The sequence below is a fragment of the Lampris incognitus genome, chromosome 2, assembly GCF_029633865.1.
Source record: "Lampris incognitus isolate fLamInc1 chromosome 2, fLamInc1.hap2, whole genome shotgun sequence".
NCBI classification, from domain to species: Eukaryota; Metazoa; Chordata; class Actinopteri; order Lampriformes; family Lampridae; genus Lampris; species Lampris incognitus.
Window position 1 is genome coordinate 20,741,008 of NC_079212.1, and position 26,531 is coordinate 20,767,538.

At 45.4% G+C, this 26,531-nt stretch overlaps 1 protein-coding gene across 3 annotated transcripts in view; it reads left to right on the forward strand.

The window, feature by feature from the left end:
- Positions 1 to 26,531, forward strand: part of dip2ba (disco-interacting protein 2 homolog Ba) — a 64,789-nt gene that overhangs the window by 35,312 nt on the left and 2,946 nt on the right. Inside the window, exons 14-36 of one of the 3 annotated variants that reach the window (XM_056275173.1) lie at positions 1,557 to 1,621; positions 1,750 to 1,843; positions 3,684 to 3,803; positions 3,983 to 4,097; positions 4,291 to 4,430; positions 4,670 to 4,806; positions 6,971 to 7,051; positions 7,207 to 7,334; positions 8,282 to 8,396; positions 9,272 to 9,473; positions 10,044 to 10,156; positions 12,841 to 12,921; positions 13,293 to 13,416; positions 13,577 to 13,698; positions 14,440 to 14,551; positions 14,946 to 15,055; positions 16,407 to 16,537; positions 16,644 to 16,812; positions 17,478 to 17,648; positions 19,620 to 19,681; positions 19,802 to 19,859; positions 19,978 to 20,052; positions 26,232 to 26,406. In XM_056275173.1, coding sequence (XP_056131148.1) covers positions 1,557 to 1,621; positions 1,750 to 1,843; positions 3,684 to 3,803; positions 3,983 to 4,097; positions 4,291 to 4,430; positions 4,670 to 4,806; positions 6,971 to 7,051; positions 7,207 to 7,334; positions 8,282 to 8,396; positions 9,272 to 9,473; positions 10,044 to 10,156; positions 12,841 to 12,921; positions 13,293 to 13,416; positions 13,577 to 13,698; positions 14,440 to 14,551; positions 14,946 to 15,055; positions 16,407 to 16,537; positions 16,644 to 16,812; positions 17,478 to 17,648; positions 19,620 to 19,681; positions 19,802 to 19,859; positions 19,978 to 20,052; positions 26,232 to 26,406 — 2,700 coding nt within the window. Of the gene's footprint in view, positions 1 to 1,556; positions 1,622 to 1,749; positions 1,844 to 3,683; positions 3,804 to 3,982; positions 4,098 to 4,290; positions 4,431 to 4,669; positions 4,807 to 6,970; positions 7,052 to 7,206; positions 7,335 to 8,281; positions 8,397 to 9,271; positions 9,474 to 10,043; positions 10,157 to 12,139; positions 12,291 to 12,840; positions 12,922 to 13,292; positions 13,417 to 13,576; positions 13,699 to 14,439; positions 14,552 to 14,945; positions 15,056 to 16,406; positions 16,538 to 16,643; positions 16,813 to 17,477; positions 17,649 to 19,619; positions 19,682 to 19,801; positions 19,860 to 19,977; positions 20,053 to 26,231; positions 26,407 to 26,531 lie in introns of those variants that run through there. The other 2 variants (XR_008809867.1, XR_008809868.1) reach the window with 2 other exon arrangements.

Sequence of the window (26,531 nt, forward strand, 5' to 3'; positions counted from 1 at the left end):
TCGAAACCGCTAACTAGTTTGTCTGCCGCAACACTAACACAGAGAGTTGATCCACCTATCCTGTCTGGTAGACAACCACGGCTGGGTGACATACAACATTACTACCTGTGTGACGTTTGGGATTTTTGGCGGTAATGTCGACACAGACATGTGTTTGTATTTTTCAGTATTAGTGCAAATGCAAGGGCTTGCTTGCATCAATGGCCGATAGGCTGAATCATCATTGTGTTACCTCATTGGTGAAAGAGGGTAACTTAATGGACATTTATTCAAGTAGGAATCTTCAAGATTGTTGCTCTAAGTAAATTTTAAGTGAACTTCTGAAAGTATTTAAAGATGTAGCTATAGTTCCATTAGTTGGTTTAAAGGGATTATACAAATTGTGCATAGGCTCACATCTCAAAAACAGTGAGAGAAAATGAGGAGGAGTTCTCAAGGTTTGCCTGCCATTGGAGAAAAAAATAACATTCACTTTCCATTGCCTTTCATTGCATTATCTCCTAATTACACGTCAACCTTTCCGCCTCAAGCATACCTATGACATTTCTGGAATATTTTTTTTACCCCACCAGTGTTTTTTTCTTTTTCTGTTCAGCTAGTTTTGTTGGTAACTTCAAAATTGGCTTGAAAATAACTTGGGAAGGGTGCCCGGGTAGCATAGCAGTCCATTCTGTTGCCTGCCAACATGGGGATCGCTGGTTCGAATCCTCATGTTACCTCCGGCTCGGTCGGGCGTCCCTACGCACACAATTGGCCATGTCTGCGGGTGGGGAGCCGGATATGAGTATGTGTCCTGGTCATTGCACTAGCACCTCCTAAGGTCGGTCGGGGCACCTGTTCAGGGTGGAGGGGGAACTGGGGGGAATAGCGTGATCCTCCCACACACTACATCCCCCTGGTGAAACTCCTCACTGTCAGGTGAAAAGAAGCAGCTGGTGACTCCACATGTATCGGAGGAGGCATGTGGTAGTCTGCAGCACTCCCTGGATCGGCAGAGGGGGTGGAGCAGCGACTGGGACGGCTTGGAAGAGTGGGGTCATTGGCCAAGTACAATTGGGGAGAAAAAGAGGGGGGAAAAGAAAGAAAATAATTTGGGAAGCAAATTGAGTCTGCAGTGGAGTATCAGAGAACCTTGTGAGCTGAAAAGATTTTTTTTTTTGTCCCCTAATCTAAAGACCAAATCACTTCTGAATGATTCATCAGGCCTCATCTTCTGAGCTCCTCTGCACAAGGCCCATTCACCAACTGCCTTGTCTGATCATTCATTTATGTAGTTGACCTGTTCCTAATGGAGGCCAGGCAGTCGTAGAGCAACACAGTCAAAATACAGTCTGGCATTTTGTCTAGGAGAAGATTGGCTCTTTTGTGAGTGTGTCACAGGGGCCTTGAAGCATGACTAAATCAAAAAATATGTATATTCCATGTATTGAACCAGACAAGAGGACTTTCTTTTCTCTCTCAGCCAAAATTAGAACATTTGTACAAACATGTGACTGTACACATGCCTAATCTGTGTTTGCGTGTGCATGTGTATGTGTTTGTGTGTGCTGTCTCAGGGGAAACGCTGGTGAACGTGTTGGACTGCAAAAAAGATATGGGTTTGTGGCATGGGGTTTTAACGGTGAGTTGGTTCTCAAATAATTGTGGAGAATCTATATATCCAGGCGGGCAGCCTTTGTTTCTCATAGCCTTGCTTATAGAGGAGTGGAGGAGATGATGAAATGATGAAATGTGTGTGTTTGTTTGCAGAGTGTCATGAACAGAATCCACACCATCACAGTGCCCTACGCCGTCATGAAAGCCTGTCCGATGTCCTGGGTACAGAGAGTCTACATTCACAAAGGTTCAGCCCTTTCCGAGCACAACTTCACATTTCACCTCTCAAAAGACGTTTGTTTCGTGCAATCACATCTATTCAAATTGAAGAACCAGAAAAATTAAACAAATGGCAGGCAAGAGAAAAAAATTATTGGCCTTAAAAAAAAAAAACTCAAAAATAATCAAAGAAACAAAATGAAGACAAGGAATGCAACTTAATTTCTTAACTATGTGACCCCACAACTAAACAATGTACAAGAAAACCCCAAAGCGTAAATAACAAGAGAAGATCAAATGACAAGGGATAGAAAAAAAAGTCATGATGGAGGGTGTCCAGGTGGCGTGGCAGTCTATTCCGTTGCCCACCAACATGAGGATCGCCGGTTCGAATCCCCGTGTTACCGCCGGCTTGGTCGGGCATCCCTACAGACACAGTTGGCTGTGTCTGCAGGTGGGAAGCCGGAAATGGGTATGTATCCTGGTCATTGCACTAGTGCCTACTCTGGTCGGTCAGGGCGCCTGTTCGTGGGGGTAGGGGGAACTGGGGGGAATGGCGTGATCCTCCCACGTGCAACGTCCCCCTGTTAAAACTCCTCACTGTCAGGCGAAAAGAAGCGGCTAGTGACTCCACATGTCTCGGAGGAGATGTGGTAGTCTGCAGCCCTCCCCGGATCGGCAGAGGCGGTGGAGCAGCGACCAGGATGGCTCGGAAGAGGGGTAATTAGCCAAGTACAATTGGGGAGGGAAAAAAAAAAGTCATGGTGGAAAGGCTATAAAGACTACCATATACATAGTCAACAGAACAGGGGCCTCAAGCTTTTTTTGTTTGTTTTTTTACTAAAAGATTAAACATTATTTTGTTATGGTTTATTAATGAAATATAATGTTATTTTTTTAAAATAAAAAATTTGTGTCATGTGATGCTATGTGTCAAAGGCTGTTTCTCATCACTGAGCCTGATTTTTACTTTTACTGCATGGATCTGGTGGTGTTTTCAGATGATAGTGAGCATGAACTCCTCGGAAGAAGTAGCCTAATATGGTCATTTTTATCCCATAACCCACAGTGCGTAGCCTGTGTGACACAATATGGGCCATTAGCATTTTAAACTGGAAATAATGTTAGGAAGAGTTGTTGCAGTAAATAAGATGAATAGCATTTGTTCTTGTCATTAATTCACTTACTGTCTACCCAAACCTAACCAATTTCATAAAATAACGTACTGATATAATGATTTTTCTGTACAGCTGGTGTTTCCCTGTTCAAATACAGCTTCTACCAGTAAGATGTTTGGATAGAATTTGTTCACACATGACGTATCAGTGTCTTCTGTCTCATTCCCAGCACGCGTAGGATGCCTTTTATACTGTAAACTACAGCAGCTTTAACTGTTGTTTTCATTTATTAACTTTTCTATTCATTATTTTGACACTCTATTTTTCATGTGACTATACCACACTGCTCCCTGTTGAGTTCATCCTCTGCACGGACTGAACAAAACTCTTTAATTTCTAGGTTGATCCATTTTCCAGATATTTATGAATATGCTCTTGCTTTTACTGGGTTACAAATTAATCTCTAGCTTGAAACAAATGCCTGCCGTGAACAAGTCACACACATTTCCTTATGATAAGGTTTGATTCAACTTGCGCATCACTAAATTGAGTTAAACAGTATTGAAAGAGGGTTCCCGACTAATCCGACCTCGATTTATCTGAGGTTGGATTGATAAAAAAAGTACATGTTTTGTCATGACTTAAAAAAAAACCGCTTGGGTTTTTTGGCGTGCTCCAGTTGTCAGAGTTAAACTTTAGTGGGTTCATTCAATTTTATTAAAAACATTTTCGTTTTTGTCTCCTCCACAGCACGCGTTGCCTTGGTGAAGTGCCGTGACCTTCACTGGGCCATGATGGCTCACAGGGACCAGAGGGACACCAACCTCTCCTCCATACGTATGCTGATTGTGGCTGATGGAGCCAACCCCTGTGAGTCCCTATCACCTGAACAACATCCATCCAACCATGATCCGAACCGCTTATCCTGCTCTAAGGGTCGCGGGTATCACCAGAACAGCATACAATCTCTTTTTATGAATAACTGTTTACGAATGCAGTCACCACTTTTTTTTGCCAGCTCTCTGAACTTCCCAATTGCTTGTCTTCAGGGTCTGTGTCGTCGTGTGACGCCTTCCTGAACGTGTTCCAGTCTCATGGTCTGAAGCCTGAGGTCATCTGTCCATGTGCCTCCTCTCCTGAGGCCCTCACTGTGGCCATTCGCAGGTACTGCAATTGCATAATGCCACTCCAGAAAAAAAGGGTTCTGATACAGAGCACCACCTAGCCACCACAGTTTTTGTGTGCAGACAGCAAGAGTTGCCATCTCATTTTCTTGCTTTTTCATTCTCGCCGTGTTTATTTCACCTTTTATTTACTTGCACTATCTCCTCCCTCCATTACCACTTTGACCCTGCAGGCCTGGTGCACGAGGCGCGCCTCTACCAGCCAGGGCCATCCTGTCAATGGGGGGCTTAAGCCATGGGGTGATCAGGGTAAACACAGAAGACAAGAATTCTGCCCTGACTGTACAGGATGTGGGACACGTCATGCCAGGAGGTTAATATGCGCACACACACACACGTACACACACTCATTGAGGTTTGCTGAAAGTTTTACTTCCTCCATGGTTTCCTGTGATAGTGTATTTAGTGTCAGTTCCTTTGCTGTCAGTTTTGCTTTCTTAGTATCAGTTTGTTTTTGGCTTCTCAACATCAGAGGGCAGAGTCTTGTATGTAGATATATGTTAAATGATTTTCATTTAGTGCCAATCTTGGTTTGTCTGTGTGTGTTTGCAGCGTTGATGTGTATTGTGAAACCGGACGGGCCTCCCCAGCTGTGTAAGACAGATGAGATAGGGGAGATTGTGATAAACTCTCGGGCTGGAGGCACCATGTACTACGGCCTGCCTGGGGTCACCAAAAACACCTTTGAGGTCTGGATTCATGTTTTATTCCAATCTCAGAAAATATGGCAAGGCAAGCCTAGGATCTTTCAAGGCTAGCAATGTGACTTGTGCGACTCAAATCCAAACCTTTGTTTTTTTATTTTTATTTTTTTGCTTACTCACAGAGCAGGTTATGTTAATTTGATGTTACTGTTATGAAAGATTTTCAGAGATGTAATAAGGAATAGTAACAAACAGGAAATGTAATCTCCCCTCAAAACCGCTTCCGTTTAAACAAAAAAAAAGGAACAAAACCCTGAGATGACTTTTGAAGTCATACCCCCACTTCAAATATCATACCAATAATGGTTATAGCATTTTCATGTCTTATCCAGTGGATAGAATAAATTTATCCACTATACCAGGGGTCAGCAACCTTTCCTATCAAAAAAGCCATTTTTGGCCAAAAAGAAAAATCTGTCTGGAGCCACAAAACATATTTGAGCCTTATAATGAAGGTAATTCATTAAGTTTTACCATATGTGGGGTATTTATGACTATTTGGTACTTTATCTTTACACTAATAATGCCACATTTTTTTTGCATTTATGAAATTGTAGAACTACAGTAAAGAAAACTGCTAAAATTTTTTGTTTTTTTTTTATTGGGGGGATGCTATTACTAAAAAAAACCCCAACACTGAACAGAAGTCCGGTTCAGTGCGAGGTAATCATCTTCTTTTTCCTCAACCACGTACAGCAATCAAGCCTCAGGCCTGAGCACAAAACACAACAGCTAAGGGTAATTCAAACCGTTGACAAAATTGTAACTTGCTAAAACAGATATTTTGTTGCAAAATGATAGCCTATTAAAGGATAGCATTCTCACCTGTTTAATGCTGTTTCTGTTTCTGAACATCACTGAGGATCTTCTCAATATCAGGGCTGTACTGCAGGCACTGTTGTAGTACTCGAGTCCAGTACTCGGACTCAAGTCTGACTCGAGTACTGATTTTCAGTACTCGTGACTTGACTTGGACTTGAGCACTGATGACTTGGACTTGGACTTGAGCATTGACTGCTTTCGGACTCGGAAGTTGGAAATGAGGACTCGGACTTGTTAATTGATAGACTTTTTTGTTGTTTTTGTTAGTTTTTTTTTGTAATAGGCCCTAATAATTTGGCATAAGACATTGATAGCTATATTAATACCGTAACATTATTCAATTTCGTGCAAGGTCAGGCACGTGTGTTCCACCTACATGCGGATTCACATGCATACCCTCATGTTCAGTAACAGTTAGTCTAAAGAGATGCCCCAAATTGTGTGCTTTGCTTACATGGATTTTACATCAAATTCCAGCAAGAGCACTGCTAGATGTTTGATATGTAAACAAACTATTGAGGAGAAGACTGGAACAACCTCAAACTTCAACAGACATCTGTCAAGGATGCACCCAGAAAAGTAAGTGAGATGCAGTCAGAGTGGAACACTGGAGCCCATCTTGGAACTCGACTCAGACTCAACCTTGATGACTTGGACTCGGACTCGGTCTCAGGTACTGGGGACTTGACTCGGACTCGGCTCGGACTCTTCTTTGAGGACTTGGACTTGGACTCGAGACTCGACTTGGACTCAAGGTTTAGTGACTCGACTACAACACTGACTCATCTGTGAGGCAGAAGCGACATTTGGATTATCTAGTTCACGCTTGAGGTATGAAGAATCAAGAGCAGCAACCGCTATTGAAGTTCCGCAAGATTTAGAGGTAAAGGCACCGGGCTGTAGACGTAGGCTATGACGCACATTTTAGTTGACGATATGTTAAAACATTTTTTATTCAGCGTGGAGAACATAAGAATCACTTTAGGTCTACAACAATAATAAATGAAAATTAAAATGTTAAAAAAAATAACAATTATTCATTTCCATATAATTTTTGTCAAAACCACAGGGAGCCACTGGAGAGGGGCAAAAGAGCCACAGGTTGCTGACCCCCACACTAGACGAAGCCAAATTGGCTTTATAAAAATGTCTTAATTCATATTGAATGTGGAAGCTGCAGAATGCACTGTTCACCAACGCTAGCAAAAGACTCTTTGCTTTAATGCAGTTATCTAAACTCTAGCTTGGATAGTTTATAGTGCATCCAAGAAATCCACAATGAAGATTATTTTGAATTCAGGGTGTTATCTCTCACATCAATCTGTAGGTGATCCCTGTGAATCAGGCTGGAGCACCTATAGGAGAGATCGCCTTTACACGCACTGGTCTGCTGGGCTTTGTGGGACCGGTAAGAAAAACACAAACGGAAACAAATCCCTGCTCTGTGCAAGTGTTAAAACAGTTTGTTATAATTTGATGAAGCCTAAATGGAACTGCCCCAGCTCCTGTTATGTTCTTGTTTGCTAACCCTCACCACCCTCACCCCACCTACTTCCTCCATAGGGCAGCCTGGTTTTTGTTGTAGGGAAGAATGAAGGACTGCTGATGGTTAGTGGGCGACGGCACAACGCTGATGATCTTGTGGCCACCGCACTGGCAGTGGAGCCGGTCAAAACAGTTTACAGGGGGAGGTAAGGGATCCATCGCTTTACATTAGATGGGTGAAGTTTTTGCAATCACCACAGGGAAAATTGACTCATCGCAGTAGCAGATACGTATGTGGATACAGTCAAGAGGATAAAAAAACTGCAAAATTTGGATGGTAAAGTGGCTCAGTAAAGTCCATCAAGTTTATATGGATATATCAGTGTGTCTGATATCACTTAAGAGAACATCAGGGCGACAGCAGCTTGGAGGTAGAGCAGGTCGTCTGATAACTGGAGGGTTGCTGATTCGATCCTCGGCTTCTTGCAGAAATGTTGAGGTATCCTTTATTAGCAAGACAGCTAACCCCTAACTGCCCCTGATGAGCTGGTTGTTACCTTGCATGGTTGACGCTGACGTTGGTGTATGAGTGTGTGTGTGTGTGTGTGTGTGTGTGTGTGTGTGTGTGTGTGTGTGTGCGCGCGCGCATGCGCGCGCTCTGGTAAATGTGAGGCATTCATTGCTTGTAAAGTGCTTTGTCTATTGCGATATATAAACAATATATAAATGCAATCCATTTAACATACTTAAGAGAACACCTTGTCTATGGTGTTTTATAATCTACTATTGTGTGTGTCCTTGTAATTATTATTATTGTAATGATGATGATGATAATGATAGTATTAATTATGCATAATTTGACCCCATGGTCTCTTTTCACTCACTCTCCTCTAAAGGGAGGTCAGAATGCTAGGTAAGCTACAGAACAGCTTTTCCTCTGACCTGTATGAAATCACTGTCTTGCTCAAGGACCCTTCGGCAGGGTAGATGCTTGCAACCAAGGGGGCTTGCATCATGGTCCTCTGGTTGAAGGATGGTCATACTAATCCTCCTGTGTGTGTGTGTGTGTGTGTGTGTGTGTGTGTTTGCGTGTTTTTTGCGTGCATGCATGTGTTTGTGTGTTATTTTGCCCAATCCTGTTGCTGCTGTTAAGGATCGCTGTGTTCTCAGTGACTGTGTTCTATGATGAGAGGATTGTGATAGTGGCTGAGCAGAGGCCTGACGCCAGTGAGGAAGACAGCTTCCAGTGGATGAGTCGAGTGCTACAGGTAGAGCTCATAACCCATTTAAATGATGCTGGGTCTCACTGATCCCAAATTTAATATTCGATTCAAACAAGTCTCTATCTTTCCGCACATGTTGTCTGTCGTTATCTGTCAGTCTATCTAGACTCTTAACATATATCCCTCTTCTATTCATCCACTGTGTTGGATATTTCTGCTTGCTGTCTAAAGTTTCTTATATTTATATTTTATATTTTCTCATTTTGCAGATGTTTTTATCCAAGGTGACTTACAAGAGAGCTGTTTGCAGCAGTCATCATCAGTTAGTGGTTAAATTCATGTGTCGCCAACTGGCATCACAGAGCACTAAATGCTAATCATATTGTAGCCAATAGTGCATATCATATCAAGTGCATTTGGTGGAAGTCTGCCTTAGAGCATCAGTAGGGTGTGATGTGAGATTCAAATTACAGAGTAGCTGGACATTGCTACATAATAGTATCACAGACATATTTTAGCCAACAGTGCGTCTCATGTCAGGTACAGTTAGTAGATGGTACAGCAATAAATTAGAAGTGCACAGTAGTACTATAATAGTTGTATTATAATCGTATAATATTGTTCATTCAGCTGGAAGTTGATCATTCTCACCAGCCCTCTTGTGTTGCCCACTTCTGTTTTAGTTTTTTGGACTTGGTTTTAAAACATAAAACTCAGGTGTGTCTCAGACTTCAGAGATCATACAAAAAGTCAAAGGTTTGTTTCAGTTGTGGCCCTTGGTCTTCAGGACATAAACAAAAGACACAAACAACACTCAAATCTTGTTCTTTGCAAAAATTTGGCAGATCAGACCTTGGACTCTATTGACATCTTGATTACAGTTTCAGATTTTACTAAATGATGTGTGTTTTCTCTGTTAGGCCATTGACAGTATTCACCAAGTGGGCCTGTACTGCCTGGCACTTGTCCCAGCCAACACTCTTCCAAAGACCCCCCTTGGGGGAATCCACATCTGTGAGACCAAGCAGAGCTTCCTGGAAGGCAACCTTCACCCATGCAACATCCTCATGTGCCCTCATACCTGCGTCACCAATCTTCCCAAGCCACGGCAGAAACAACCAGGTAGGGCACTGTGCACAGGCAGCGGGCCAGATATGTTCCAGGGCCATTTGCGTTCATGCTTGCAGCAGTCTTATAAACATTTGTCATTTTGACTGATCGCTGATAAAGGAAGTGATCAGTTTGGTCAAAAATGAATCCTGAGTTGTGTTGCATGTTTCAAATGAAATACTGTTAGAAACATCATGTTGAGTCAAATAGCCTTGGAATGCACCTTTCCCAAGGTTGAGGAAATTGAAGAGCTCTCTATCTGAAAATTTTTGCGGCTTTCCGAAGTCAACATTCCAAAGCCTACATCCACTTTCTGCGGCATTGGCCATGAGTGCCCAGGTGTTTGTTTCTTCCTCTGCTGTGTAAACCACTCTTTGCTCACTATGAATAGCTTTGAAAAAAAAACTCTGCGAGTATTCACGTTAAAACAGAGCTGGTTCATCTGCATAGCCTTCACGTTGCTGGATTAAGTTTTTCCCCTCATCTTGCAGGTGTCAAGATTGTTGCATTATTCCAATTTAGTGTACTTACTGTGAAAAGTTGCTCTCTGTAGCTGAGCCTGCTCATCTCTTTTCAATGCAGTGGGTGTAGGTCCAGCTTCCATTATGGTCGGCAACCTGGTTGCAGGAAAGAGGATCGCCCAGGCTGCAGGCAGAGAGTTGGGCATGGTTGAGGACCAGGACCTTATTAGAAAGGTACTATTACACAGACCCTATACCACAATTTTTAGCACATTGACATCAGGGAGTTTAACCACCCTTCCCAGTGTGGATATAGCATCTCTCAGCATGTTGAGAGGAAATTGGAGCAATCATTAACAGTGATTTTTCAGCAGTTCAGTGTGTATTACCATGACTGGTTGGATCTGATTTAAGAGTTTCTATATCGGTGATGCCAAAATTGATAGCTATACAACAGGATAAAAATTCATTATATTATTTGGTAACACTTTGTTTTAGGGGGTCGGAAATTAACTAGTAATTTCCTAGCAATAAGGCGGTAATTATTACAGTTTACGTAATTTCTTAGAAATAAGGTTGAAATTACCTTGTAATTTCCCGAGTAATAAGGTGGTAGTTTTTACAGGTAATTTTACAGCTAACCCTAACCCAAATTACAAGGTAATTTCAACCTTATTTCTAAGAAATTACATGATAATTACCACCTTATTACTAGGAAATTACTTGGTAATTTCCGACCCACTAAAGTAACGTGTAACCTATTATTTCTACTTAACTTTTTTCAACCACCTATGTATAAAAACATTTAAACTATGAACCAACACCCTTCCAATAAACTGATAAATAGTTTAAAATGTAATGAGTTTGGTTACTCAATTAAAGATGGAATAGTAACTATCAGGGAAAATGTCTGCTTATTTCTTATCTTAAAATGTTTGTTTTGTTATTGTTCTGCCTCTGTTCTCTTTGGGGCGGTCTGTAGCTCTGTATGTGGCCCACCATGATGGTAAGGCTCTAGTCTGGCCCCATCTGCTATTGCTTTTGCTGCTTTTGTCAGTCAGATGTGCTTTTAAGTTGTGAGAATCCCAAGGCCACTAGTTCAGTTTGGCCTAAACCACAACGATCTCTGTCCAGGTTGGCACCTTGATCAGCAGAGGTCCACACACACACACACACAAAAAGAAAATCAACAATTAGATGGTTGTTCTCTTGCCTGTGTTTAGCTGTGATATATGCAGTAGAGTTTTCAATGTAGAAATGAGACTTCAGGTTATTAATTGAGTGAATTTTAAAACATATTTATACAAATCTTTACATTTGTGTATAGTGGAAGTGATTACAATATTTTTCATTTTAAATGTGCTATTAGTATTGTGTTTCTATTACTGATTAGTGTAGCGTTACACTGTTTGCAGTCTCCCATGACCTCTTTGGTAGCACTAGGGGAACTATGACATCACAGCATGGTTTGTTGTGATAGATTAGTATTATTTGGGAAAACTGAAGAATATAGGATTCTTAAATATGGACACCTACACATTCAATTAAAGAACTTGTGTGCACCTCTGCTCACTGTGTTAAATAGCTGTGTGTGCTGTGATGCTCCCATGCCCAGCATGGCTTGGTCAGTGGTCAGAGCAGCTGGTCTGCATGAAGTGCCCACTTTACCTTGTGCCCGCCGTCCACTCTGCCAGAGTACCAGAGCACGGTCCCTCTGGAAGAGTCGAAGGCATGAAGGGCGATGTCAGACACATTAAGATTGCCAGCAAAATGCCACAACCAAATACCATGTGTTTGTATGTCTGTCCACAGAAAAATTAACAACGTCAAGAGTGGTTTTGCTCTTTTGTTTATTTTGCTGTTTGTTTATTTTCATTGTCTTTCCCCCTTTTAAATTGCTAACTGCTGACTCTCCTCTTGCCTGTTAATGCCATCCTTGGTGGTATAAATGCTGATTCCCCCTTAGTGTACTGGTTAGTCCCTGCTTATTTTTCAGAGGGTAACTAGTTACTGCTAGCCTCCCATGTCAATTCTCTTTATCCAGGTTTAGGGATGTAAATGCTACCAGTCAGGTGAAGATAGTAATAATGCGTTTAATGTAGTACATTAAATTCTTTAGACGTGTGATGGCATTTTCACTAGAAGTGCTCAAAATTATTTTTTAAATCCCAATTATATCCAATATTGTGTAATTAGTATATTCTGTACACTGAACAGATGTTACTGGGGCATCCAGGTGGTGTGGCGGTCTATTCCATTGCCTACCAACACAGGGATTACCGGTTTGAATCCCCGTGTTCCCTCCAGCTTGGTCAGGTGTCCCTACAGACACAATTGGCCGTGTCTGCGGGTGAGAAGCCGGATGTGGGTATGTATCCTGGTCGCTGCACTAGAGCCTCCTCTGGTCGGTCGGGGTACCTGTTCAGGGGGGTGGGGGAACTGGGGGAATAGTGTGATCCTCCCACGCGCTATGTCCTGCTGGCGAAACTCCTCACTGTCAGGTGAAAAGAAGTGGCTGGCGACTCCACATGTATCGGAGGAGGCATGTGGTAGTCTGCAGCCCTCCCCGGATTGGCAGAGGGGGTGAATCAGCGACTGGGACGGCTCAGAAGAGTCGGGTAATTGGACTGGTACAATTTGGGGGAAAAGAGGAAAACTCCCCCCCCCCCCCCCAAAAAAAAAAACCGAAACAAATAAATAACTTGTTAACTGCTGCAGCATTATTGACATTCTTTTTCTATAACAGATGAGATGGAAATGGCACACTGTTGAAAAATTCATTATCACGTCTTGATGAGGTCTAAAGGGCCCTTTAGTTTGTAAGTCGGGAAGCTCAGTTGCTAGATTCCAAGGGTGGACTTACTTTGCTTCCCAGTAGGGACACATCCTTAAACATCCCTTTCTTTGATCTTTCGCAGCATCAGTTCTTGTCTGAAGCCCTGCAGTGGAGAGCCCAAACAGACCCAGACCATGTTCTTTATGTACTGCTTAATGCCAAGGTAGGAAAAACACACAAGATATACAGTGCAGTACCCATTCAGTTGGTAATATAGATCTCTAATGAATAATATAACAATCTGATGCAAATACAAAGAATATGTCAAAATACGTAAATTAAACCCACTTTCAAAATATATCGCCAAATAAAAATGTTTGCCCTTTTCATGATTCATAATTGACCTTTATATGCTTGCCCTGTGATGGCCTGGCGGCCTGTCCAGGGTGTCTCCCCGCCTGCCGCCCAATGACTGCTGGGATAGGCTCCAGCATCCCCGCGACCCTGAGAACAGGATAAGCAGTTTGCATAATAATGGATGGATGGATGGATTTTGATGCATGACATTTTAACTGTACACATTTTGTCCTTTAGGGGGCAGCAGTGTGCACAGCCACGTGTGTTCAGCTTCACAAGAGAGCTGAGAAGATCACTGCTGCTCTGATGGAGAGGGGAAGTCTCAACACGGGAGACAATGTGGTGCTGCTCTATCCCCCAGGTGAGCTGTCTAAAAGAACACAGGCACGAACACACATAGACCTCAGATGATTTAGATTCTGTCTTCCATTTTTAATTTAATCTGGTTTTATTTGTGAGTATTTTTGTTGTGAAGTGGTCAGTCTGATGCCCAACCACTCCTCTTTCTACCATCTCCCCAGGCATTGACCTGATAGCTGCCTTCTACGGCTGTCTATATGCGGGGGTCATCCCAGTGACAGTGAGGCCACCCCATCCTCAGAACCTGGCTGCTACCCTGCCCACCGTTCGCATGATCATCGATGTGAGTGTACTTCACTAGGACACCACTAAAAGCCAGTACAACAGACAGTGTAACAAATGGCACATATGCGTCCTTTGTTGACCCCCTCCGTGGGGAGGGGGGGTAGAAATGGGAAGTAAACATTCACTTCGCCTTAGATGCTCAGCAGAGTCACCAGCCTGCAATAAGTCACAGTCCGCCAGCATGAGCAGAATACTAGAACATCTAATGAATACGAATGTATCTTGTGACTGAATCCTTCTAAACACCACAATGCTTATGCCTCACAAGTAAAATGAATTAGAAATTTACTTTTGACACTAAAATTGTCTAATGGCTGATACTTAAGTGTCCATGAGCAAGACAATGACTCCCTTTTAGCTCTGTGGGTGAGGTTCGGTAGTTGACCCTGCACTCTGACCAGCATGGATGGCATCCTCTCAACAGAAAGAGTCTTTAAATTGCCATCTGTGGCCATTCATTATTGGTTGAAAGATTAGCTGACGCTCTACTCAGTGGAGCTGTCAAATGACTTGAAAACATTGCCAATTTTTGTCTAAAGTAAATGTTGCTAAGGTTATCCAAACATACCCAGCCAAGGCATTTTATTTTGCTCTGCTGTTATGTGTACCTATAGACCAAGATTTATTCTCACTACTGAACACAGTGCTCACATTCCCAAAAAGCTGACAACGTGCATGTGGTCAATTTTACCTCACTCACCCTCTCTGTGAATGTGTTTTTGTATATTGTGTTTTACAGGTGAGCAAAGCAGCCTGCATCCTCACCACTCAGCCTCTCATGAGGATCCTCAGGTCCAGGGAGGCTGCAGCCAGCGTCAACGTCAAGACGTGGCCCACTATCATAGATACAGGTACCAAAACCTACCGAGCTTGGCTGAAAATGGAGTCCTATATATGAATCCCATCTGTGTCTCACTTATGGTACAAAAGGAAAGTCAGTGTCTGTAATTCAGACAGAGATTGAAAAGTGGGACTTAGGATCAGCGAAGGCGGTTGCCCCTGGTCCCCTGCCAAATTGGTAAAATCACTTTAATTAAGGTTAAAATGATTTACCAATTTATGTTACTTGGGCAAGTAACCAACCAATCTGAATGATGACTTCTATTTTTAAAGATCAAATGTGATGTTGAAACAGTGAAAATGGATAGTTTTTGTCGGTCACTAACTAGCTGTGGCCAGTGGAAAAAGTAAAGACAGATGGGTTCCTGCCCTGCGTGTGATGGCCTCTCTCCCATTTCCTCCCAGATGATCTCCCCAGGAAGAGACCACCACAGATCTACAAGCCCCCTACAGCTGAGATGCTGGCCTACCTGGACTTCAGTGTGTCTACCACTGGCATGCTGACTGGAGTCAAGGTGAATAGATCCAAAACACACTCAGTTTGAATATGGATGGTTACCATTAACTCACGGGTGATAAGCATTGTCATCATGCACACTGACTAAATAACCGGCATAAATTGCAATGAAAACAATGTTTAAGCACATGAAGCAAACTTGATCTCTATTGTCAGGAATGTTATTAGGAACAGAAAATGCACACTATATGGTAATATTAAATCAAGTTTATTTGTATAGGTACGATCTTAGAGGGCTCTGCATCCCCACATGTGAGAGAAATTGGTAGATAAAGTAGACAACAATGGATGAGACCCTTTTCCCTTAGACCTTAGATTTAGAATAAACCTTTACAGGAAAAAAGGGGAGAAACCTCTGGAAGCGCATCAGAGGAGGGATCATCCTTTCTGGACAGATAGCCATGCAATAGTTGCACAATGGGCAAGATAGGCATTGGGGTATCCAATTAAAAAAATAGATAATCAATAGATAAAGTAATTTAATGAAAGCACTCAATGACATGAAAACAATGCAAAAAAGAAAGTGGACACTGGGATAGCCGTGTATGCAGAGGCATATGAAGCATCTTCCCCAATGTCATCATCTTGAGTGTTTCAAAGCCGCAGAAACAAATAATAGAGCTGTCACAGCATGCAGACCCACACATCCCTCACACAGATGGAGAGTTAGGATGATGTGTAACTGGAGCCGTCATAAATGATGAGGGAGTGGTCGTAAAAATAACAGATGAAAACAAAGGCAGACATGAGTCTTCAGAGACGCCAGACCTCAGCTCCATGGGGACAGATGATGCAGCACAGATGATGCATCACTGCAATTTTCCTTTTAAGAGTCATGGAACTAGAACCCTGTGGTCATACACCACCCATCACCCCACCCCTTTACCACCAACACCAACCAAGTCCTGAAATATTTGAGGGAAAAAAATCACCTGGCCATTGAATTTTCACATATAAATGTTACATTGTTGTGTATTGGAAGTTCTCAAAGAAATTAAATTGGAGGGAAGCAAATAAGTTATTTCCAGCCAAGTATTTTACTGATGGCTGCTAGTTTCAGTCAGTCAGCGTTTATAAACTACCATGGGAAAGTCGTTTTTACTGTTTCTATCAATGCAATAAAAGCCATTTCGACACTTCTCAGCCATGAATGGCTCCTCTTCACCTGCGTCCTTCCATCTTTTTATCGTAATCTCAGTGCTCAGTGATGCCACCGTGTGGTGTAACAGACGCATAGTGATGCTAAACATTAACCAACGGCTCCTACATGGTGGACTCAAGCTCACTGGGTTGGCTCACAGTGTTAGTTACTGTGTAATGGTTTTTGTTGGTTGCGTGTCTCTTGTCAGATGTCCCATGCGGCTGTCAGTACTCTGTGTCGCTCCATTAAGCTGCAGTGTGAGCTCTACTCTTCTCGCCAAATAGCCATCTGCCTGGACCCGTACTGTGGCCTAGGATTTGTACTGTGGTGCCTCTCTAGGTAATACACACACACACACACACACAGACTGAACATTACATTTTATGTTGCACACTGTACAAGCAGAAATTGAATAGTTTCTATAGCAGTTGTCTTTCTGGCCCAGTGTCTACTCAGGTCACCAGTCCATCCTTATCCCTCCTCTGGAGCTGGAGTGCTCCCTCCCTCTGTGGCTGAGCACACTCAGCCAGTACAAGATCAGAGATACTTTCTGCTCCTACTCAGTCATGGAGCTCTGCACCAAGGGCCTGGGCACCCAGACAGAAATGCTCAAGGTGATGATCTCTACTGCCTCCTTTTCTCCCTTGATTCTTTTTCTCTCTCTCTTTCTCTGTCTCTGTCTCTCTCCCACTCCCTAAAACGGTCTCACACAGACTGTAATTTGTTTTAGCCCTTTTAAATTAAACCTCCCTTTCTTGTTTTAATTTTTTCATTGTGAACTATTAACACAGTAAGAAAATGTGTATTAAAGTTGTAAAATACATTCATATCATCAACTCCTCATATCACTTATAGGAAACGTGTGTCCTAGCCACTGGTTTGCTATCTATTTGCAGCAGTGTATATTTCTGATGTGTAACCTAGTGATAAATCTGACCAGCAGCTATTCAGTCAGTGGCAGGTACACAACTGGTAGGTGTGTGAAATGTTGTGAGACTCTGTTTTCTTCAACAACACCGTAAAAATGAAACAAGGGTACTATAATGTAAAACATTAGCCATTTGCAGTAAGAGGCGTTGCGACAACAGTATCAGTATTAGGGGTTTGATGTCCACTCGCTCCACCCAGACTAAAAATGTTTTCACGCATGCTGCTGTGAGGTGTTTGGATGAAAGCGGTCACAAAATGGCATTTTTACCGTATATCTGTATCCTGCTAAATATATTTCATGCTATTAACGCTTGTTGTGTAAAATAACTGAGCAATTTTGTGTCTGTAGGCACGTGGTCTCAATCTGTCATGTGTGCGGAGCTGTGTAGTAATAGCAGAAGAACGACCACGCCTGGCTCTCACCCAGTCCTTCTCCAAGCTGTTCAAAGATCTGGGTCTGTCACCCCGAGCTGTCAGCACCGCCTTTGGCTCCAGGGTTAACCTGGCCATCTGCCTGCAGGTTGGCTTCACTACTATACACTTGTCATTCAGTTTAAACCATGAGGACAGACACATAGACTTACACATAAACATACACATGCACACGTCACACGTGCAGGACGTCCATACAAATAAGCTATGTCATTACCTTCCTTCGTCAACCTCGAAATTTACCAGGGCTATAATATTTTTACCATGGCCTTTTGTACACTGGTTTGGTTTTTACTGGGTCACATTGGTTGAATCAGATTCCTAGAGTAGGTGAATTGGTGTTGGTGGACCCCAAAGCGACCAAATCGATGCAGCAGAGTCAGAGAAATGTCACTTTTTAATCCCAAATAGGCACCAATCTTTATAGACCCTGCATACTCCAAATACTCCATTACCCAGAGTTCTGTGTGCTAGTGTCCTCCCACCCCAGCCAATCAAAGCACCATGATGGACGTCAAGTGGACAGTACTTTGAAAATAGTGTAGCAATCTTTATAAATGTTTGACCAATAAGAACAAAACTTGGGGCGGCACGGTGGCGCAGTGGTCAGTGTGGTCGCCTCACAACAAGAAGGTCTTGGGTTCGAGCCCTGGGGTTGTCCAACCTTGGGGATCGTCCCGGGTCATCATCTGTGTGGAGTTTGCGTGTTCTTCCCGTGTGTGCGTGGGTTGCCTGCGGGGACTCCGGTTTCCTCCCACAGTCCAAAGACATGTAGGTCAGGTGACTCGGCCGTGCTTAATTGTCCCTAGGTGTGAATGTGTGTGTGTGTGTGTGTGTGTGTGTGTGGGCGGGCCTGGGCCCTGTGATGGTCTGGTGGCCTATCCAGGGTGTCTCCCCGCCTGCCGCCCAATGATTGCTGGGATAGGCTCCAGCATCCCCACGACCCTGAGAGCAGGATAAGCGGTTTGGAAAATGGATATTATCCATTCATTATCCAAATTGCTTATCCTGCTCAGGGTCGCGGGGATGCTGGAACCTATCCCAGCAGTCACTGGGCGGCAGGCGGGGAAGATACCCTGGACAGGCCACCAGACTGTCACACAGGGCCGACATACACACGCACACCCACACCCACACCCACACCCACACCCACACACACACACACACCCACACCCACACACACACACACCCACACACACACCCACACCCACACCCACACCCACACACACACACACACACACACACACACACACACACACACACACATACACACACATTCATACCTAGGGACAATTTTAGTATGGCTGATTCACCTGAGCTACATGTCTTTGGACTGTGGGAGGAAACCGGAGTCCCTGCAGGAAACCCACGCAGACATGGGGAGTACATGCAAACTCCACACAGGATGACCTGGGACGACCCCCAAGGTTGGACTACCCCGGGGCTCGAACCCAGGACCTTCTTCCTGTGAGGCGAACACGGATGGATAATATTTTTAATATAAAGTAATTTAGTCTTTTTTTGATACATTTTTCAATTTCCTGTTTCGTATTAACCAATTAATGTTAACTGTGAGTTGCTTTTCAGACCCATCTTGGTAGTTTTAGTTAAATATTGTTCCTAGACTGTAGTAGATGTGTTAGTTTTTAGTGGATTTATTTTCAGATTTAGCAGTTTGACAGTTTTAACCAAGTAAAATGTTTTCATAGTTGCTTTGTGTGACTCAATGTTCATGGTTTTGCAGTTTTGTGTCACCATAATTGGTTAATTTATGCTTGTTAGTTCAACAGTTTTGACAGCAATAGCTTAACAGAAGTAATGTGTTTTTGACACAAAAAAATACACCTTTTAATTTGATAGCCAGTTTGCCAAAATCATTGCCATCTCGGAGAGTGTTTCAGTACCGAGAATGTTTTTATTGCCAACCGTCATACCCGTCTCCTGACACTTTGATTTTTGAGAGGTCCCAACCATACATAAGCTAACAGAAAATGTTGTCAAACACAAATTAACTGGTACTCTTTTTTTCTGTGCAATCACTGTCCATCACCACTACTAGGGCACTGCTGGACCAGACCCCTCTACTGTCTTTGTGGACATGAAGTCTCTACGCCATGACAGGTAACACTGAAGACACTTATAGAGGACACATGACCACACTGGTAAAGCCTGAGAAGGTGGGTGTGTCAGGGCTTGTAGGAATGACTAATGGGACATCTGTCTCTCGTTTGTCTTCTTCAGGGTGAGGCTGGTGGAACGAGGGGCACCACAGAGTCTTCCACTCATGGAGTCAGGCACTGTAAGTATTCGTTGGCCTCTTTTGTTTACTTTTTGTATCCTCCACAGTTTTAGAGTTTTTGAGGAGGTTGTTTAAATGGCCTCAAGCTAACTTTCCCTCTTATGCTTTCTTCCTTCAGATCTTACCAGGAGTGAGGGTGATCATAGTCAACCCAGAGACCAGAGGCCCTCTAGGGGATTCCCATCTTGGGGAGGTAAGTGGGCAAAAAAGGTCAAAGGATACTGATATGTCGGGACTCCCTCCTTTTCTATTTTCTTTCACAGTTACATTTCACGTACTCCAAAATGGCTGAGAGGGTTATTGCATTGTGACATCATCCACAATAGCTTGCTGGAAAAAAGAAAAACGATGGAGGTGCATTCCCCGTGCCAATCCCGGACAATATGACCCCCTTTGGTCATATGTCCTCCCACCGACCCCGTATTGGCATGCCCACCGGAAGCGCTATTCCTCTTTCCATCTCCAACTAAATGAGATCGGTCGATGGCTGTTTCTCTCTCGCTGGGATTAAGGGTAAAACTGCAAATACGCAAGTAATCTAGTGATATACTGGTATATTAGGTACTAACTTATAGTTAGCTTACCTTTTATCGCCAAGATGTTCGTTAATCCGGTCGATGTGGCCGGATTCTACGCTTGGTGCGGGTGTGTTTAACCGGCGACGCTCCAATGGGACCCCCATCCGGACTGTGTCTCCCATATCCCGCATGTTCACTACACGGGCTACTTGAGGGATGTAGACCGTAATGAGATCGACTGCAATTTCTGTAAAACCATCAGAGGATCGGAGCGCCAAAGGTAGGCTGCCCTGTACCGTCAAAGATGGGGACTTGCAGATCCCTTCGCACCTGCTAACGAGGCGGCTAGCATGGTGCTACCTAGCTATAGCCATGGGGCGGAGGCTAGCAACATCCCTCCGATGCTTCCTAGCTACAGTCACGGGACGGCGGCTAGCAGTAGCATCCCTCCGGAGCCAGAGGCTATCCCACCATCTGGGGTAGTTAGAGAGGACTGGACCAATGAGACCCTGTCTCTCCCTGGTGAATCCGTGGCATGTTATTCGGCGGGTGCGGAACCCGAGGATTCACTGCCTGAGGAAGTAGACGATCAGGGCGTGGAAGACGACCAGCCAAGTGCGTCTCAACCAAACAAAGATGGCGACGCCATGCAACGTGGGTCCGAAACATTCCTCGCCAGTTTCCACGATCTGTTCGCGCGAGCGGTCAAGTCTGCCGACATCGTTACCGAGCCGGGCAATCCTCAAGATCCGGTGGTAGCCGATTTTCCACGAATGGCAGAGAGGGTCAGGGACTCCACTCTACCACCTTATCCTCACATCGAACGAGCATTTAAGCGGGCGGAGGCGGATCCGCTACTTAAATCGTCCTCAAAGTTCAGTCAGAAGGGGGTTGACGTCTTAGCAGTCGAGGTTAGGAACCTCAACTACAAAGACTGGAAAATTCCGCAACCAGAGAGGGACATTTTATCGTTCAACCCTAACACCAAGGTGGGGTCTCGCGATACTCCCAAACACCCTTCGCAGTGGGGCCAACAGGTGGATCGTTACGCGTGTGATGCATGGCATGCCAGTACACGCGCAGCTGGACTCGTCTCAATGGCTGGGATGATAACGGCGTACATGCGCAAGCTCTGCAGCCTATCAAACATCGAGCAAAGCAAAGCCGCCATCGCTACAGCAGGTATCGACGGGGCCAAGTTCGGTGACGTAGTGGCCAGCGAAGCAGGTTGTGAGTACATCTTGGAAATGGAACGCATAGCTGACTCCCTGGGATCGCTGCTGTATTCCATCGCTCTAGAGTGCGGTTCTAGCGCAGCTGCCTCCACCCTTTCGCGCAGACGTCTCTGGCTAGAGACAGCCGGGGTAAAAGAGGAATTCTGCAAGGAGTGGATGGCCCACTCCTGCGCAGGGAACCAGGGCCTGTTTGGAACGACCCCGGACATTATCAGCAAATACAAGGCCACCCAGGCCGAGCGCGAAACCTTGCACAAGGAGCTTCTCCCGATGATGAAGAACCCGCCTACCCCTAAGCCCGCGGTGGGCAAAGGGCAGGGGGACAAGCTTGCGCGCAAGCAGAAATGGAGAGAGACTTATCCAAAAAGAGGTGGTAAAGCGGGGCGCGGGCGTGGACAGGGCTCACGTCCAAACTCCCAGTCTTCCACAGAACCAGCGGCCAAGGCGGCCAAGCCGGACAGCACAGACACTTCCAAGAAGGGAGCTGCCAAGTGACGTGTTTCGGCAGGATGTTACGACCCACACCAACAGACTGATTCCAGAGCCGTCTCCGGCGATATAGACGCTTGTTCAGGGGACACAGCGTGCGCAGGGCTAAACACTGTGCCTTTTATTTTGGTTTCTGATGCACAGTCTACTTGTTCTATTCCAAAGGTTGTGAATGTGAATAAAAGTTTTTATGTTGGTGATGATGGTGATTGCGTATTAAAAGGTTTAAAACGCAAGTCTGATTGTCTGTCTGAATCTTTAGGTAAAGATGATGATAACAATGTAATAACATCCCTGCTGGAAATATTGGATAATAATGACATGAGCGCAAATGAGCCCCTGGGAGGGGACTATGATGCGACAATGTTTAGTCTCTCTGATGGGTCAAATGGTAATTTGGAAAGGTTCAAAACGCCAATTCCCCCATCTGGGTCTCCTTTACAAGGACGAAGCCCCCCCATGGATGCAGGGCATGGCAGGTGGGGCTTCCCCAGACCCTTTACGCGCAACTTACGCGCGCTACCTGAACAGCAAGGTACAGGAGGCAACGAGACCTCTGTCACGCATGTTACACAGGTGGAAGGAATTTGTCCCGTCGGCTTCTGTTTTGGATCAGATAGCCCACGGACACCAAATCCTTTTCGAGAACGGTATTGTACCCCCGTACTTGGGAATAGTGCATACGGAACCGGGGTCGGTGGCCGAAGCACAAATCCTAGACAACGAACTCACAGAGTTACTCTCGAAAGGGGCAATCATGGTGGTTCCTCCCCTAGAAAGAGAAGACGGGTTTTACAGCCGTTACTTTCTGGTCCCGAAGAAGGATGGGGGCATGCGCCCAATCCTAGATTTGAAACCCTTCAACAAGTATGTAGAGAAGGTCAGTTTCAAAATGCTACGCACACCGGTTCTGCTGTCAATGGTGACACAGTCCGATTGGCTAACTTCGGTCGACCTAAAAGATGCTTTCTATCATTGTCCGATTGCGGAAAGACACAGAAAGTATCTTCGGTTCTGTTACCGGGGTCAGTGTTACCAGTACACATGCCTCCTGTTTGGATATCGCCTCTCTCCTCTGACATTCACAAGGTGTGTGAAAGCAGCGCTCGGAGTGTTGATGCGCAAAGGTATGCACTTGGCATGGTTCCTAGACGACCTGTTGGTGTTGGCCCGGTTGCCGGAACAAGCAATACTCCATACTCAGGAGTTGATGGAATTCATGGAGTACATGGGTTTCACTATCAACATAAAGAAGAGTGCGCCATGGCCTTCGTGCCAGGCAACGTATCTGGGTCTGAGTTTGGATACGGTATCCATGCGCGCAACCCTTACGCAAGAGAGATGGCATTCCACCAGGACCACGCACATTTCGTCCCGGGGACATATGTCACTTATCGGATGATCAGGAGGCTGCTGGGCCTTCTGGCATCGGCTCACCAAGTTGTTCCTTTAGGTCTATTGTTCATGAGGAGACTGCAATTGCGGTTCGCAGTTCACTTCTTGAAATACGGCAACGAACGCCGGTACAACAACCATCTTATCCTGGTCCCGCGCGTGGTAGCGCAGGACCTAGACCACTGGAACAGAGCCTGCGTGGACATGTCTGGGGTCCCTATGGGCCCCAGGGGACCCGAGGTAACGATTTATACGGATGCGTCCCTCTCGGGTTGGGGGGCCAACAGCGCGAGGAGTGTGGGCGTCTGGGGAGAAGGTCCACATCAACGCGCGCGAGACGGAGACGATTTGGCTGGCTATCCAGCATTTCGCTCAGGATCTCGTAGGCCGTCACATACTGATAATGACAGACAGCATGACGGCCAAGGCCTACATCAACCGCCAAGGCGGTATGAAGTCCAAGCGTTGCAGAGAGTTGGCCATGCAAATTTGGATTTGGGTCAACAGCAACGCGCTATCAATCAGGGCGCTTCATGTTCCTGGGAAGGACAACGAAGCAGCGGACATCCTCTCGAGAGGCGGCCCACATGCGGACAATTGGAGCCTCAACCCAGCCATAGTGGCTATGATCTGGGAGAGGTTCGGGGTAGCTCAAGTGGATCTGTTCGCATCGAAACTCAATTACAAGTGCCCTCATTGGTACTCGATGCTCCCGTCCGACCTAGCGCCGTTGGGGGTCAACGCGCTTGGACTAGATCCATGGCCCGAGGAGATGCTTTACGCATTCCCCCCGCGCAGGTGCCTCCTAGACCTGGTGGTCAAGTTCGAGCGCACAGGGGGTCGGTTAGTTCTCGTGGCCCCGTACGAACCGAGCACCCCGTGGTTTCCGTGAATAGTGCCCTGGATAGAAGGCGAGCGGTTCGACGTCCCAGAGTGGGCGGACGCGCTCACGCAAGCAGGAGGGCTGCTACGGGAGGGCCCCTGGATAGGAGGCTCCCGATTAGCGGCGTGGATGCTTACAAAGCCAGGCTCTTAGCTATGGGACTTAGTGCGCAAGTGATTCGTGTCATCTTAGCGGCGCGTAAAGACTCCACGTACTCCAGGTACCAGGGGTACTGGAATCGATTTGACCAATTTTGCGCTGAACGCGACATGGACCCTTTGTCAGTAGGGATTGGCCCTATACTGACTTTTGTGGAGGTCTGTAGGAGTGATAGACTATGGTCTTTCTCCTCGGTCAAAGTCTGTGTATCGGCTCTCACGTTCTTCCGGGGGAAGATCGAGGGTAGCACGGTTTTCACGCACCCGCTCATGACGCAGTACTTGTTGGGTGCTAAGAAGCTCTCAGCTAAGGAGCTTACGAGAGCTGAAACTTGGGATGCTTCCCTTGTTCTGCGCGCACTAGAGAAAGATCCCTTTGAACTCATGTCTACGGCAGACATGCGTTATGTCTCGGCTAAGCTGGCTGTGCTCTTGGCACTTACCACCGCAGCGAGGGGTTGTGAGCTCACTGCACTCACCATCAAGGGGATGGTGTTTTCTGGTGATCTGATGTTCACGCTCTTTACAGACCCCAGCTTCGTGCCCAAAACTGTGTCTGTCCTGACGCGTAGGGCCCCGGTGGTGATACACGCGTTTCATCCGTCACCGGTGACTAGGGATGAGAAACGCTTGCACCTCTCGTGTCCTGTACGGGCTTTACGCATTTACATGCGGCGCACAGCAGATATTCGTAGGTCCGACAGGCTGCTGTTGACCTACAGAGTGAGCAAACCAGGTTATGCCCTTTCCACCCAGAGGCTAGCACACTGGCTGGTGGATGGTATTACGGAGGCGTATACCAAAGCGGGTAAAACAGCTCCTAAGCTGAAGGCGCATTCTACCCCAGGGACTGCTACGTCGATAGCTGTGTTGTCAGGTATCGACTGGGAGGTCATCCGCCAGGCGGCGGTTTGGAGTGGTGAGACCACTTTCTTACGGCATTATTACCGGCACGTTAAGGTGCGGTCGGTTGCCGACGCTGTTCTGGAGCAGGCCTCTTAGGATGCTCTCATCAGAACGCGTACCCCTTCCCACCAGGGGTTTGAAGGGTTCATTGGACGGCTAGGGAACGGAGGCACGAATCCTGTCGTTGTTCAATGCAATAACCCTCTCAGCCATTTTGGAGTATGTGAAATGTAACTTTGGGTTCGCTTCGCGAACCCTAGTTATATGAACAACGACAAAATGGCTGGGAATAGAGCCGTTCTCCTCCTACCCGGGCCACAGGTGTGGTGCTCATTTAGTTGGAGATGGTTCGACTTACAAAGAGGAATAGCGCTTCCGGTGGGCGTGCCAATACGGGGTCGGTGGGAGGACATATGATCACAGGGGGTCATATTGTCCGGGATTGGCACGGGGAATGCACCTCCATCGTTTTTCTTTTTTCCAGCGAGCTATTGTGGATGATGTCACAATGCAATAACCCTCTCAGCCATTTTGTCGTTGTTCATATAACTAGGGTTCGCTTCGCGAACCCAAAGTTTCATATACATAGAATGTGACAAAGGAACCAGTTGAAATGGCAGTGCAAACTGCTGTGAGCAAATGAATCTTTTCTTAAGTGTCAGATGTGTTGTTAAACCAGATGAAAGCTAAAATTCTTTTAGTTCCCCTGATGAACAAGAATGTGAGGACAGAGTGTTTCATGCATGGTAACATCTGTGTCCCTCCCTTCCTACCCCTCTTGTGTTCAGATCTGGGTGAACAGCCCCCACAGTGCCAGTGGCTACTACACCATCTATGGAGAGGAGAACCTGCAAGCAGACCACTTCAACACCAGGCTCAGCTTTGGCGAGCCACACACCCTGTGGGCCAGGACTGGCTACCTGGGCTTTGTCAAAAGAACCGAGCTTCTGGATGCCAGTGGAGGTGAGAAGACATTTCACAAATGCCTAACAAAAAAAGTTGGGCGCTGCTGTAGACTTTTTTTTTTTTTTAAATTTGGGATTTTCTACCAGTGTTTCAAATCACTGAAACCTTCACAGTGAGAGGTC